We start from the raw sequence: 14757 nt of genomic DNA, 5'->3' as shown, positions 1-14757 counted from the left end.
TTTCTTTGAATATCAAAATAACACCTCTTATTGGAAAATCCTTTATATTTGACGCTTACATCCTTTTTAAGTGTGCGTCTCCAATAGGGGTGTGCGTCTTGATGTTATTCCACAAATGGAGAGACCTACCATTTTAAGCTGACTCAGAACGACAAATGGTTTTTGTGAGGAGCAGAAATACCCTCGGAGGTTTGCCTGCCGATGAGCGTCCGCTATTAGAATAAAGCTTTTTTGCTACTTTTAGTTCATTTTCCTATTTATTTATGAAAAATATGTATATGTTCTTTTTGTAGTAATATACTAATATAGTTTGAATAAGTACACATTAATTAGGATATTGAAAAAGATATATTGTATGAATTTATGTAATTTATGAATTTATGTATAAGTATGAAAAATATTTGTATAAGCAAATTCCCCCACATTTTACTTTATAAAAAGCTTAACAGTAAAAATATAGAGTTCAAGTAAACCTAGACTCAAATTCCCATAATTCAGAAGCAGTCGCAAGAAAATCATTTTTATAAAACACGCCAATGAGCCGGGAAATTAATTGCGGCACGTCACGTAAAGCGGGAGTGCTTTCGTCCTTGATAATGCCGATAGCCGTAACTATTTGTGGTTTGATATCAGCGAATTTTTTATTAGCCAACAACACAGTTAACTCGTGTAAAGAGAACTCAAATTCGTCACTTGTATATGGACCAGTGGAACTGTAAACAAAATACAGGATGTGGGAATTCAATTTTAGTTAATAAATTAGCAAATTACCTCGTATGCGGAAATAAGGAATACAAGACACACGCCAAAGAACGTGCAAGTGCTTTGCGCCTGCAAAAACAATAACAACATTATTGTTTTGGTTCCAAGTTCCGCAAAAATCAAAATCAAACATACTTATTCGTCACAAAATCATTCTTCAAACCAATTGCGCCAAGCAACGTATCACCCCAACCCTCAGTTTGCGTTGACGTCAGACACATGTAGGAGGCAAACATCATTAACACCTTTCTGGCGGTGGCTGTTTCACAGAGAAGCTGACAGCCGCGCGAAATAACCGCACCCCAGACTAACGCTAAGCGTGGCTCCGTAAATGGACTTAATAGGGAAGATTGAATTTCAAGCAGTATATAAAAACAATGGTAAAATTCAAAGTTGTGGCGTACTCACTCAGTCTTCAAGCCTTCCAGCAGTTGGCATACGTCTTGCAAAAAAATGATTTTATCACCAGAGTTAGTAATCTGGTCAATTTTATAAAGGAAAAAAATATGCAGCGTGAAGAAGAATGGGCCGCGCATGATGGGCATCATATCCATTTTCACAACAGATGTTTGTAGCATCTGCCACAGTGCTTTCCAGGTTGGTGTGTGCCAATCTTTTGATTCTGCTGATGAGCGGAAATAATGCGAGATGGTTGACTCTAAAAGTGGATATACGCCAGTAACAAACGTCTTCATGTGCCCAATAGCGTTAAGAGTGCTGCAGAGCAGGAAATTGCCAGCGCCACACTGCGCCTGCCATTGAATGATTGTGTCCACAAAATTGCTAAAAATAGGAGCAGAACTTTGTTAAAATCAGCTATCCGATTAGTGGGCACCACTTGGGTATTTACTTGGAAACCTCCACGCTCTGCGTTTGCATAGGCACCATTATTTCCACCATCAGATTCAAGGCTTCGCGTTTCTGTTCGTCAATGGACTTTACGCCGCCAGTGGCGCGTATAGACTTGTCCATTGTGTTGAGCAGGTCTGTGAAGGCGCTATTAAAGGCATTTATACCCTCCTTTGTGCCCAATAGCTTGTGGTTCTTCGCCGCGGTGAGACACAACAAACGCACGTAATTGCGTGTGTAGAGTATGCGCTTCGCTGTTGCGTAATGTATGGGCTGCATAATGGCTTGCCAAGACGTGGCTTGCTCGGGCATCATGGCACAGCTGAGACGGAGTAAGCTGAAGTAAAAACAAAAACATGTTAAGCCTTAGTTTGAATTTATCTGTACAAAAATTTACTCCAAGACGGCTCTATCGGCGTAGTTCGTTTCTGTTGGTATTTGTAGTATGATTGGATAATCAACTGCGGTTACAAACCACTTGAAGAGATCTTCCAACTCAGCATAATTCACCATATACCACGGATACTTGACGGCGTCCTCCAATATTTTGCTAGTATTTATGTTTATGTGTATATTCGGTTCGAAAGACATTTTCACAAAAACCGTAAAGAGTCGCGAAATAACTGACGATTGCGTGTTGGCCGGTATTGTTGGAAAAGTCTCCTCAAACCAGCCATTCCAATTGATGCGTATGAAGATGTGTCCCAACATAGCATGAGCGCAGGGTAAGAACTAGAAATGAGCAAAGACTTCACGTGAGAAAATATATACACGCATGTATGTACATATGTATGTATGTATATATATAATAAATATAATTATATGGTATATGTAAGTACCCCATTCAGGTAAGGTAAGATTGTCCCCTGCCACCCCTTCTTTTCGCCAACGTCCTAGACGACATCATGAGCCAATTGACACTGCACAAAAGAGTTCTTTCCCTCTGAACCCAAACTGTCAAAACAGCAAGTTTTCTGGCCCTACCGTTAGATGAGCTAGACGAAGACGACCAGTAACTACATTGCACTGATAGGGTGTAGTAAACTGCTACAACAACGACAACAACGCGTTGCCATTCTATGGCAAATCAAACGCAGAAAGTGGTGATGGAGGCTTAGAAAACCACAGGAAGTATCACGGGAATGGTACTGGACTGGAACCCACAAGGAAGCAGAGGAGCAAAAAAACAAAAAAAAAAAAAACAGTCCAGAACTGTCTACGATTGTCTATGCTCCCGAGTGGAATAAACAAGAAAAAAAATTAAATAAGCGCTATATGAAACAAATTTTCTTGACTGTTGATAATGTGGACAGCAGGGAGTTTATGCTTTTGCATGGTCGAGATATTTAGAAAAATCATATATTAGCTACAAAATATCCATTTATTAAAAGCGGTATGCCATGTATTTCCATGAAGTTTTCGAGAAGTGTTTTTTGTAAAAAAAATGTCGCATAATAAATCATCGGCCGCCGTAGCCGAATGGGTTGGTGCGTTACTACCATTCGGAATTCACAGAGAGAACGTAGGTTCGAATCTCGGTGAAACACCAAAATTAAGAAAAACATTTTTCTAATAGCGGTCGCCCCTCGGCAGGCAATGGCAAGCCTCCGAGTGTATTTCTGCCATGAAAGAGCTCCTCATAAAAAATATCTGCCGTTCGGAGTCGGCTTAAAACTGTAGCTCCCTCCATTTGTGGAACAACATCAAGACGCACATCTCAAATAGGAGGAGGAGCTCGGCCTGACACCGAAAAATGATGTAAGCGCCAATTATAAATATATATAAGATCTATCGAGGCAAGCGATTTTCGTACCTCCAAAACGTACATTTTACCGAGTACGAGTAAAATTGAAGTTTAATGCTACCCGAAACTCCTATGCTATGCATGAAGCCGAATATGTGATTTGAGAGACATGAAGGGGTTATCAATTTTATATTATGGTGCGCAAAATTTAATCAAATTAAGGGAACATGAAATTTCATCTCTTTATGTGTCCTTTCTTATAGGTTCCCTTGATAGAGTTTGACACATTTTCAAAATTTTATATGCACTTATATTAGAATTAAAATATTTTATTGAACCCAATACTTATTTAGATTAGATGCTTTATGAGGCTTGCACTTCGACCTCATGGCCTTTTGTGCCCTCTACTCATCACAGCACCTCACCCAGACCTTATTTCGAAATATAAATTCAAGCTAATTCAGAAAAAAAATTGTTGGCTCCCATTGTTGTTGCTAAAAAACAGGCATTCGCCTGTAACATCTAGTAATTATGTAATTCTTAAAAATATCTTCTAAATGACTGTTACCCATACATACTTTTTGTAAATTCTCACGAAACAAATCTATTTGTGCAGGTTGCGGCTTAAATCGCTCCCAGGGTAATGCACCCATACCCTCGTGAATATTCACATAAACATGAAAATCGATGTTCGGAATAGCGAAGTAATGCACGTACCAACCGAACATGCGCGTAAGGATCACATGCGAAACTGTAAGGTATTAAAAATTAAAAATAAGTTCGGGTAACTGACTGCATCACACAATAACTCTTACTTGGCAGATTCTCCAGCACGAAACTGAAAATGTCTATTAAGGATTTGATCATAACTTTGCTTTTGGGCGCATGCTGTTCACTCCAAGGCGACAATGCTTTATCTTTTACCGTCAGTTGGCGTATCCAGTTTGCTGAGAATTTTTGTAAAGCATCTTCAGAATATGGCACTAGCCAGGGCGAATAAAGTTCAATAATTGATTCGAAAACAACATCGCTTACTGTAAAGAACAATTGATGACAATGAATTACTTTTTTATTTTATTTACTGCTGAATGCTTACTTTGATCCGCCAGCAAATCTTGAAAAGTGCAAATCGCTGTAACAATGACGACATGCCCAATACATGAAAACCACATGGCAAGTGGATTACAGTAATCCTTATGCTTCGGATATAGTCCGTGCAGGCCATGGTGCAATCTCTCTTTCTGGAAGTGACGCGCGAAGAGCAGCACAGTATCTGTCGCACCTTTTAGGTTGAAAAGGTTTTGCCGGCGTGCAAAATCAATTGAAATTTCCACTACCTCAGCGCTTTTGGTATTAGCTGACATGGTTTTACAGTTGAAGCGTGCGAGCAGCGAATTTAGCAAGTCCAGCAGCACAATTGGCATTAATTTCTGCTCTGAAATTCTATCCAAAACCATTTGCAATACTTCGCCGTAGTGTTGTGGGAAATCATAATCGAAGATGCGTACCAAATGGCGTCGAAACTGATCCTGAAGAAGGCTGGAGTCGGGCTGAGACCAACATTCCAAACCTTGCAATACCAGCTGCAACAGCTCGTTAATGTCGCTAAGTTTTGGTTGTGAGTTTTCAAGCCATGTTACCAAGTCAAACTATAGAATGCAGAAAAATATGTAGATAAATGCCGGGTTATTAAATGAAAAGTGCATACAAATAAATGCGCAATAAAAATGATTAGTATTTACTTTCGACAACAACACGAAAAGTATTTTTTTATCACAGCGTTTTAAATACGATTCAACCAGGAATTTGTACATTTTCAGGAATTTTTGCGGTGCCGTTCGGAAGGGAACAAATGCAGCTGCCAGCTGCTTTATTAAATTGGGGTGTTTCAGTGCAAGCTCCAGTATACTGATACCCTCGTTGTCTTGGTTTTCATGCATGAAAATCTGTATGTAAAAAGAAATGCATTGCAACAACAATATATGTTTACGTTCCATGCGAAAACTGCTGCTTACGTTAAGCTCATACAAGAGCTGACTATATAAGTCGTTGGTTGGTTGGAATTTGATTGTAACGTCAGTAAGATTTTCCACAACGGCATAGAAAAAATGTATGCCTGTGTTGGTGACAACAGTGGTATGCTGTACCGAATTGGATGCAATCAAGATGCTGAAAATACAAACTCGTATAGATAAATATTAAGAAGTTAAAGAAGTTCTGTGCATTACCGCATAACGCCGCTCAACTGCTCTACACAACGCGCGAATTCTTCCACATTCAGTTTAAGCATTCCATTTATAATCTTGTCGTGACGTTCTATGTACTTACTTATCTTTCCTGAGACATCGTTATCCATGCGTATTTGTTCAAGTGTTGTAATGATGCGCGCTGGACTGCTGCATTGCCGTTTGAAAAGCAGGGAATTGCAGTTTTTAAATTTCACTTCCTCATAAGGCACCATTTTGTACAAATTCAAAACCATATCTAAGTAGTTTCGGTTTAGCGAATTCAGTTCACTGGTTTCGTAATGAAATTTGCTGAAATAAATAGAAAAGGATTGAACTTGTAATGATTGAATTGACTTTTTTGATTTCAGGAAATTAAAGAAATTCAGGTACTTGGGTTTCTTTAATTGCCACATTCTTACTTTGCCATGCTGTTAAGTGTTTTTAACATCGCTTTGAGTTCTATGAACGTAGACTTTGTTATTTGACTTGGAATGCTAACGACGGGCTTCGTATATTGAGGCGCCAATACCCGCATATCGTACGAAGTTAAGAGTTGTTTGATGCGCTCGGTTGGTTCAACGTGCACCTTCGGTGGCAATGGTGTGCGGAGGTGTTTGATCGACTTGGAGCGATGACATTTTCGTGCCCACTGCTGGGATTGATACTTTTGTTGTTTTCGTATATCGGGCAAATAGAGAAATTCTGTCCAATGTGACTGCGGATAAATTATATAGATTTTGTAGTATTCAAGAATTTTTGGTGGATAAAATACATACCGTATTGCCGTTTAATATTTCCCGCAGCTTTGAGTTGTTATACTGTGGTGGAAAATTGCAATCATCTTTCGTATGGTGATTTATGGCCGTTTCATGCAGCCACAGGTCATATGATTTCATTATCCTAAATTAATAGCGTTAATATACTTTTAAGCTAATGTTTATAAATGTTGACACTTATTTTTTGTTTTGAAACTTACTTCGAGCAATCACTGTAGAATATGCTTAAACTTTCTTCAGCTGCGCGCTTAGTTGCTTCGTTAGTGTAGAAAGCATCAGCTGCCTTCAGATTGGTGCTAACTTTCTTCATTAGAGGTACGTTGAAGTCATAAAATTTGTCTGAAACGCCGTAAACGCCTCCAAAACTGTAAAGAATAAAAAAATATATATAAAATACAATTAATTAAATAAATATAAAATTAAATTAATGTAAAAAAATATAAAATTAAATTAAGTTAAAAAAATATAAAATAAAATTAGTTAAAAATAAAAACAATTAAAAATAATAAAAATAATTAAAAAAAAAATAAATAAATAAATAAAAATAATTAAAAAAAATAAATCCATTATTTTCTCAGTAAATGGCTGTAGTGATCGACATCTCGCAAAGTACCGATCAATAATTTAAAGTTTATGCTCATTTCTAAGGTGACATTTTACACTAAAATAGTTCGTTTGCTATTTTTTGTTTCTTCCATTCAGTTGCGAGTTACAGGGTACTAACAGTGGAGATCAGCAAAGAGAGTCGGTACATTTTAGTTTTTCTTTGATAAAGGCGAAAATGCCAGTCAGGTCGCTGAAGTTGTGAATGGTGGTTATGGTGCCGATACTGTAACAGCTAATTACGTGCAATCTCGGTTTCGTCGATGGCGTTCAGGCATTTTTGATGTTAAAGAAAATGTCAACGAAACAAGAAATAATCGAAGCTGACCGGAAAAATAATGGATTCCTTTTACCCCAAACTAATATAATTAGCGCTCATATCATTTTTGGGTGTTTGGACGAGCTTCTGTTCCTATTTATGGTGCGCGTATGATGTTTTTCCGCAAATGGAGGGACCTGCAGTTTTAATCCGTTTGACACCATTTTTAAAGCCTTCGGTTGGGCACCCGGGCCTGGCTTTTTTCGTCCTGTTCGAGGATCCTTTTTAAAAGGTTATATCCATAAATCGATAGAAAATTACATTTTTGGAGACCACCTGGAAGCTCAAGTCGTTAGCTATAACAGAAATATGTTAAATTCACATCCAAAGTCGAAAAAACCTGGCCAGGCCCGGGTGGCCAATGGAGGGTTAAGTCCATATGCTTTTTTATGAGAGACTTTTTTCATGGCAGAAATACATTCGGAGGTTTGTCATTGTCTGCCACGGAGCGACCACCATTAGAAAAAGTTTTTCTATCATTGGTGTTGCGTGCCCGGGGATTCCCACCTGTGCGCTTTCGAATGTGGGAGTCCCGCATCCATCCATTCAGCTACTGACGCCGCCATAAAATAATAAAAAATAAAATATTATTCACCTGTATTCATCGCACTCCAATGGCACTCTGCTTAAATAGAGTTCAAAAAACTTCTGGCATATAATTGGAAATACAGGGTGACTGATATCCATGCCTGCGATAACATTCGCGTATTTGTATATCACAAGCATTTGCGCCGGAAACGGGTTGGACATTTTCAGCAATGTTGAAGTTTTCTGTTTAAAGAGAGCAAATAAAACTTGGGTTCCAATATAAAAAAAATCACAGTTACCTTCAACGCAGTCTCTAAAGAACCTTTACCATTGATAATGGCTAATTGCCGTAAAAATTCCGGCCAAAAATGCGCTTCCTGTGTTTTGAATTCAATCTCCAGCAGCACCAGCGCTAGCCAGCCATGAAGCGGTGAGACTGTTGGCACGCGTAATTGCACGGAGCCGAAAAGTGTTTTTAGAGTCGACATCTTACTGATGCCCTTCCATTCATCACAGCCCTTTGTGAAATATCCACATCATTAAATATTACTCGCACCATGTAAATGTTGCTTACCTTGAAATAGTTGTGAAAGAAATCCACTGCTTGATAGCGTGCGTCCGAGAACTGGTAAGCAATGCGCAAAATCATGTCGAGTAGGTAGATCACGCTGGTGTTTTGCCAATTGGGCAGAGCGGTAAGCAAATTCAACCAAGCGTTTATCAAATTCATAGGTGTGGACAGACCGTAACTGCGAGGATGGTAGCAAAGAAGTTATACTGCATTTGTAATGTAAGATCTTATTGAACACTCACTCAGTGTAGCTCGTTATTTGATGGTGAATCATGTTGTCGAGCAGCCCTAGCACAGGCCCAATTGAGTTTGGGTAAATTATGTCTTTTGCCATTTTCAAATAAGTGCGATCAGCAGTCAGTAGAGAATTCAATACAGCATGAAAGCTGAAATGTTGCAAATAAATATAAAAACGTGACACGAAAGAAAAATAATTTTTTGCTCCTTTGCTTAACTCACTTTTCACAGTTTGCTAAAGTTTCTGGCGATTCCAAAAAGAGCGGAACTATTAATTCTATGCAACGTATTACTGCTGCATGACGATAATCGTTCAAAAGTGACTTCAACAGCTCTAAACCTTTCTGACAAATCAGAGGTATCGTATGCCCATGCAGGCTAACGAGAATGGCAACATATACAGCAAGTGGCCTATTCTCAGTAACACCTTGATAAATTATATCGATATGTTGCAATTCCGGCACAAACATTAGGGCCTCCATAGGATTGCGGAGCGCGCGCTTTATGGCCTCAGTGCCTTGATCCATCAGATGTAGGCGTAGCAGCGACACCATCGTCCAACACCAGGTTGTGAACTGCTCTTTTGTCGATTGTGAAAAATCAATAAGATTGGAAACTTGCCGTACACTTTCGGATATACCAGATAAGCCAATGATTTCGGGTGCATGTTTGTTCAGTGATTCAGTGATCAGGCACGCCATGCGCACATGTATGTTATGCGGCAGAAAGAGGCGCCCGTCGTAATCGAAACCCCAATTCAAGTGGCTTAAGACTATGCGCGCAAGCATATTTTCTTCCGATGTATAGTCGAAATGAAGTAGCCAATTTGACAGAATTTCAAAGCTATCCATGCCCGGTTTCCAGTTCTCCAAAGGCAGTGACTTGATCAGATATTTACTATTTTCAATTTCATTGAAACGTATTTTCAGTTGCAATAAGAGGCATGTAATTAGATCTTCATAGGAAAGAGTTAGATTGACGAGCATATCGCGCGCCGTTTTATAACAAATTTCGCGAGTGTTGGCGTTTACGAAACCAATCTAAAAATATATTTTTTAATAAATTATATAATGAAAATAAATCAGACTTACATTAAAGATGTGGATACATATGGTTTTTATCAAATCCCAATCCTTGGCTCTATCCCGTTCGTTGGCCATTTCAAAAAAGGCTTGCAGCAGATAATACAAATCTTCAGCGGATGAGTCTGCATTAGCAACACTGAATTTCTTCCAGAAATCCGGCGTGTTTATAAGCTCTCTATAGTCTACAAGTATTGCAACAATTTAACACGGATTAAAAAGCCAAGGAGGTTATGTAGACAAAACAGAATTTTTGTTCGGTAGTATAGTACCTGTTTGATTTGTCGTTAACTCCGTTGAAAAACCGACATTTAGGTAATAAAATATTTGCCAAGCAATTTCTGAATCGAGCGAGTGGAAAGGTAGCGATGAAAAATATTGCCAAGTGGCCAAATTGCGAGCTCGATAAATGTAGCTGCACGCTTTGAAGAGCAGTGTATTCAATTCCACAGAAATGCGTTCGCATGTTCTTACATCCTTTGGGATTTCGTTGTGCCTGCAAGGTTGAAAGTCCTAGCCATCAATGTGATCTTAATTATTATTGGTAGCATAAGTTTCTTACATGAATAGCTCATAATAATCGGTGCTGTATTGAAGTGTATGCCTTATGAGACGTCCCAAACGCTTTGCTAGCTGCTTGTAACGCTCCGTATTATATGTCAACATACCTTCACCGAAAATCTCCACTAGTCTGGAAAAAAATGTTATAACGCGCAGGACGTCATTGGCCAGTATGAGATCCGTGGAAACAATATAGTCATTTAGGAATTTTTCAATTTTCAATGCGGAACTAAAATATGTGTTGAAATTATCTATATTAACAAAAGCTACAAAACTGAATTCTAGGTAGAATTTATACTCACACAAACATTTTCTCAAATGGTATTTGATTTAGCAGTGCGATTAAATCACTCTCTTTTAGGCCCACGCACTCACCATTTGCATTGTGACTATCCTCACCATCTGAGTCTACGAGTATCCAGCGTTCTTCGCGCGCAGGATCCGAAATTTCCTTGTGAGACTTTAAAAATGTTATAAATTGTAATAGGCAACTTTATCTGAAGGTGAAATCTAACCTTTTCGAAGTCTTTTAGATATTCATTTCGTTTTTTTACGGGCAAAAGTAATATTTGCAATGTCGCAATACAGTGATTCATTTCTGGCGAATCGAGATCTAATGGTTTCTCCCTGTCTAGCGAGCCGGTTGCTGTGCTGGCGCCACAAGGAATTTGAAAGAACTTTGTTGCCCAATCGCCCACACCATTTGGACAGCGTAGAATGTTGAAAAGTAAAAACCAGTGATCTTCTTTAGTTGCAATGAGCAGATGTAGAGCCACCAGCTTGTGAAGCCATATTTTTAAATCGGTCGAAAATTCCTAAAGGAGTACACACAGTTTTTCGTTTTTGTTTTTTATTCATTATGCCGTTAACATTAAAACGGAATATAAAAACCTTATTTGGACTCAGTTTGCGCATGAAATTAAACAAAATCGATATAGAGCGTCTTAGGTGTGCCATATAGGGAATTACCGAGGCATCGAACACCTTTTGTAAAGTAATTTTTTCCTTTTGTGCAAGCATCACCAGACAATCGGGTGAAATGATATCGTCAATAATTTGATCAATCTGCAAAAGGGTATACTTTTTTAATGCCCAGAATGTGTAGGTCAATGCACAGCTTTTTATGCTCTCTTGTTATGTAAAATATTTAAATTTGAAACTTTTTTAACACACCTTTACTTTAGTAATTTTTGCTGCTATTAAATTTGTTGTGTATGTGTTGCAGACCAAATCGTAGAGATTATTCAACGCTGCCGAAGTGGTCTCCAAATTTTTGCCATCTACTTGAGCAACTCTGGAAAAAATTAAAATGCATATATTTAAAGTAAGCAACATTGATTTTGCGGAAGCACATGAAAATAATTTTGCAAAGCAACAAGCCTTACAAAGAATTTATTTAGAAATATCATATATCTAAATTTCCAGATTATAACAGTTGTTTATGCGAGTATAATTAACGTAACTCTTCATTTAGAGTACTTAAGTACTTTCATTTGAAACTGATTTGCTTTATAATATTTAGTAGAATTTTCAAAAATATGTAAAAACACACAAATAAAGAGATACACTTAAAACACCAAGGAAACGCGATCGTCTTATCACAAATTCTTCACAACCCAATTATTTAAAGTTTTACCCACATGCACATTTATATCTATTTTTGTGGTAAGAACTCACTTGTATGTAACAGACTCTTTCACTGTAACTTTATCGCCACATGCCGCTGAAAAAGTCTTTGTGATGGGGACCTCAATCCAAATCTGTGACTGTGACTCTGTCACACATTTTCGTGCTTTTTCTACATCATAAAAATTCATTGCGAGTTTACTTTGTAGGTTGTAGTACTCAAGAAGCGCTGCATAAAGTGGATCATTTTCGTAAGTCTCCAGTAGGGAGTTCATGAGAAAATCCAATTCAAACTGTTTAACTAAATCTAATTCAGCACAATAATAGAGTTGTTTTTGTTGTTCCGCTGTAAATGGTAACAATTGACTGTTGGTGAAGTAATATTTTGGTGATGTGGTCCTTTTGGTTTGATAAACCACTTTCGATTTAGTTTCTACCAGTTGCAATGGCATAAGATTTGGATATTGGAGGAGCGGCAGATTTTTTTCTGGCACAACAGGTGCTGTTGCTTTTGTGTTTACATCTGCTGGTGGTGCAGTCGGAGTTTGCGGCACCTCTTCTACAGGTGAAGGTACTGCTGCAGAAATTCCATGGACTGATGCGTTCACTTGGGCAAGCTCTTCCGCCAACGGCACCTCCTCTACAGGAGTAGGCACTGCCGCGGCAATCCCTTGGTCTGATGCGCTTACCTGGGCAAGCTCTTCAGCCAGCGATAGCTGTCCTGGTGACTTCTCGCCTGATATTATAGTATCTTCAGTTGGCTCGACATAATCAGATGCAATGGAGCATTCTTGACATACAATATCGTGTGTGCTTGTAGTTGCAAATTGATCAAAGTCCACATTTGACGTGTTTTCGCTTGCTGCCCTTTCCGTTACTTCCACCCATGCGATGTCGACCTCAGCTTGAGGCCCGGTGTTCGCACTTTTATGTTTTATTTTATATTTCTTTGTTCTCTGTAATTTTTTATACTTTATAGGCGTGTTTAAAATAATATTGTAGAATTTTCAAATTTACCACTTTAGTTTTTTCCAACGTAGCCATCTTAATACAAGTTTCTTTACCTACATGCAGCTTTTGTAATATTTTTCTACGCCTCAATGGAAAAGAAAAAATTCGCTAATAAAGCGAAAATCCCCTAATAATAAATAAAAATATAAAAAACACCAACTTAGATCAGCTGGTTGTCAAAATACATATTGTTACCAGGTTTTTTGAATGGAATTTGAGATAGCAGTAGGGATGTTCATTTATGGAAAGCAGTTCAACATTTGTGTTGAGGGATATTCATTAAGCTAGATATACACAAGGCAACCGTTGAAGCAACGTGTTGTAGCCACGTGTTGCCTTTGTTTAAGAAACACGTTGCGACCGTTGCTTCAATCTCAGTATTGTGTATAACTGTGGTGCAGGAAAGGTACAAGCGGAAGATACGTAAAATTAAATTTTTTAAATGATCGACGAAACACGAAAAATTACTTCTCTTATTATAATTGACGAACTTTTGTACGAAAATGAGGAAGAAGAGATGCAACAAAAGAAGAGAAAGAAAATTTCGTCCCAAAATTGGCTTTTAAAAAAAATCGAATTTTCGAACGAGAGGCTGCTGAAAGAATTGAAGGAAAATCAGCCAGCGGACTATAAAAATTACATGAGGATGGACGAAGCCCTGTTTAAAAAATTGTTGGACTTCGTAAAGACCAAAATAACGAAACAAGATACCATAATGAGAGAGGCAATATCAGCAGAAATTAGACTGGCAATAACTTTGCGGTATCTTGCAACAGGAAACTCTTTTGCGGACTTGAAATTTTCATCAATTTTATTGTATTCATTTTTTAATTGTTCGTATGCTTTTTTTCTAAAATTTTTATTTTTATATTTTTCACTACTTATATCCCACAGCTCTCTCAAATTTTTATATTCGTTAATAAAATAAACATAATTTTCATTATTTTCAATTGCCATTTTTTCCTTTTTCCCTTTATTTTACTCCGCACGAACCTTCTTCTTGTTTTCAACGAACTGAACGAGTAAAAGCAGTAAACAATGATACACACGAAGCAACGGTTGCAGCAACCTATCCCAAAAATCAAATTTATTTGATATTTCAGGCAACGGTTGCAGCAACACGAAAATCAATTGGCAACACAGCTACACACGAGGCAACGGTTGCTTCAACATGGCCGTGTTGCTGCAACGGTTGCCTGGTGTGTATTTAGCTTTAACATGGAGCTCTAGTTAATAGATTGTATAAACTGACGTGAGACCAGTGTTGCCGTTTTGATTAGGTTTAACCAAACATGGTTATTTGTTTTTCTTTATAAGCATTTCGGTGTTTATGTATCAAAAGTGGCTACTTAATGTAGATACTTCGTACAAATGCATAGTTGAAATTCTTTAATTACGTCTTGAAATTGGGCATTTTCATTTCACACTTTTGCACCATAGAAAATTCGTATCAGAAGTGAATGACAATTAATGTATAATATGTATGTATAAAATATTGCTTATGTGTTTGATCAAACTTAATTTTTGTTGTTGAAATTCGCTTCACAATATGCTTAAATAAATATTTATTTGTTGGTAACTTTTGTTCAACTAAGTTTGGTAATTTTTCTTTTGCGTTCGAGTCACCACTGCATGGAATGTTTTTACGTCAATCGACTGCTCGTCCACATAAAAATTACGCGATGCGTTTACATTGCATCATTCGGACATCTCACTTAGAATATAATGACATGAACGGGACTGAAATCAACGGAGTGTGCTTTATCTTATTTATTTGTGTAAAATGAATGGGGATGGTGTGGATGGTAAGGATTTGTTCGCTCTAATTTCATGAGATTATTACGCCACGGACAGTTGTTT

The 14757-nt window shown here is 37.8% G+C and overlaps 1 protein-coding gene across 2 annotated transcripts; it reads right to left on the bottom strand.

Moving 5' to 3' along the window:
* Positions 1–329: 329 nt before the first annotated feature.
* LOC129242852 (ectopic P granules protein 5 homolog) lies at positions 330–13036 on the bottom strand. Of its 2 annotated transcripts, none has more exons than XM_054879738.1 (29): positions 12904–13036; positions 11938–12842; positions 11434–11554; positions 11152–11325; positions 10776–11075; positions 10563–10720; positions 10262–10489; positions 9972–10195; positions 9709–9884; positions 8840–9657; positions 8623–8766; positions 8384–8558; positions 8109–8327; positions 7877–8052; positions 6560–6724; positions 6360–6483; positions 6003–6298; positions 5584–5892; positions 5371–5524; positions 5098–5301; positions 4452–5004; positions 4171–4389; positions 3934–4106; positions 2009–2343; positions 1613–1948; positions 1171–1545; positions 898–1098; positions 772–831; positions 330–713 (listed from the first exon to the last, which is right to left on the bottom strand). In XM_054879738.1, exons 1-29 carry the CDS (start codon positions 12928–12930, stop codon positions 464–466), a joined length of 7599 nt encoding a protein of 2532 aa, XP_054735713.1. In that variant the 5' UTR covers positions 12931–13036; the 3' UTR covers positions 330–463. The 2 variants fall into 2 exon arrangements, with proteins under 2 accessions (XP_054735713.1, XP_054735722.1); XM_054879747.1 differs by having other exon boundaries at positions 10563–10711.
* Between the last annotated feature and the right edge of the window lie 1721 nt (positions 13037–14757).

This window comes from Anastrepha obliqua, chromosome 1 (assembly GCF_027943255.1).
Source record: "Anastrepha obliqua isolate idAnaObli1 chromosome 1, idAnaObli1_1.0, whole genome shotgun sequence".
Lineage (NCBI taxonomy): Eukaryota > Metazoa > Arthropoda > Insecta > Diptera > Tephritidae > Anastrepha > Anastrepha obliqua.
The sequence above is the reverse complement of the archived record's forward strand: the minus strand, read 5'-3'. Positions and strand labels throughout refer to the sequence as shown.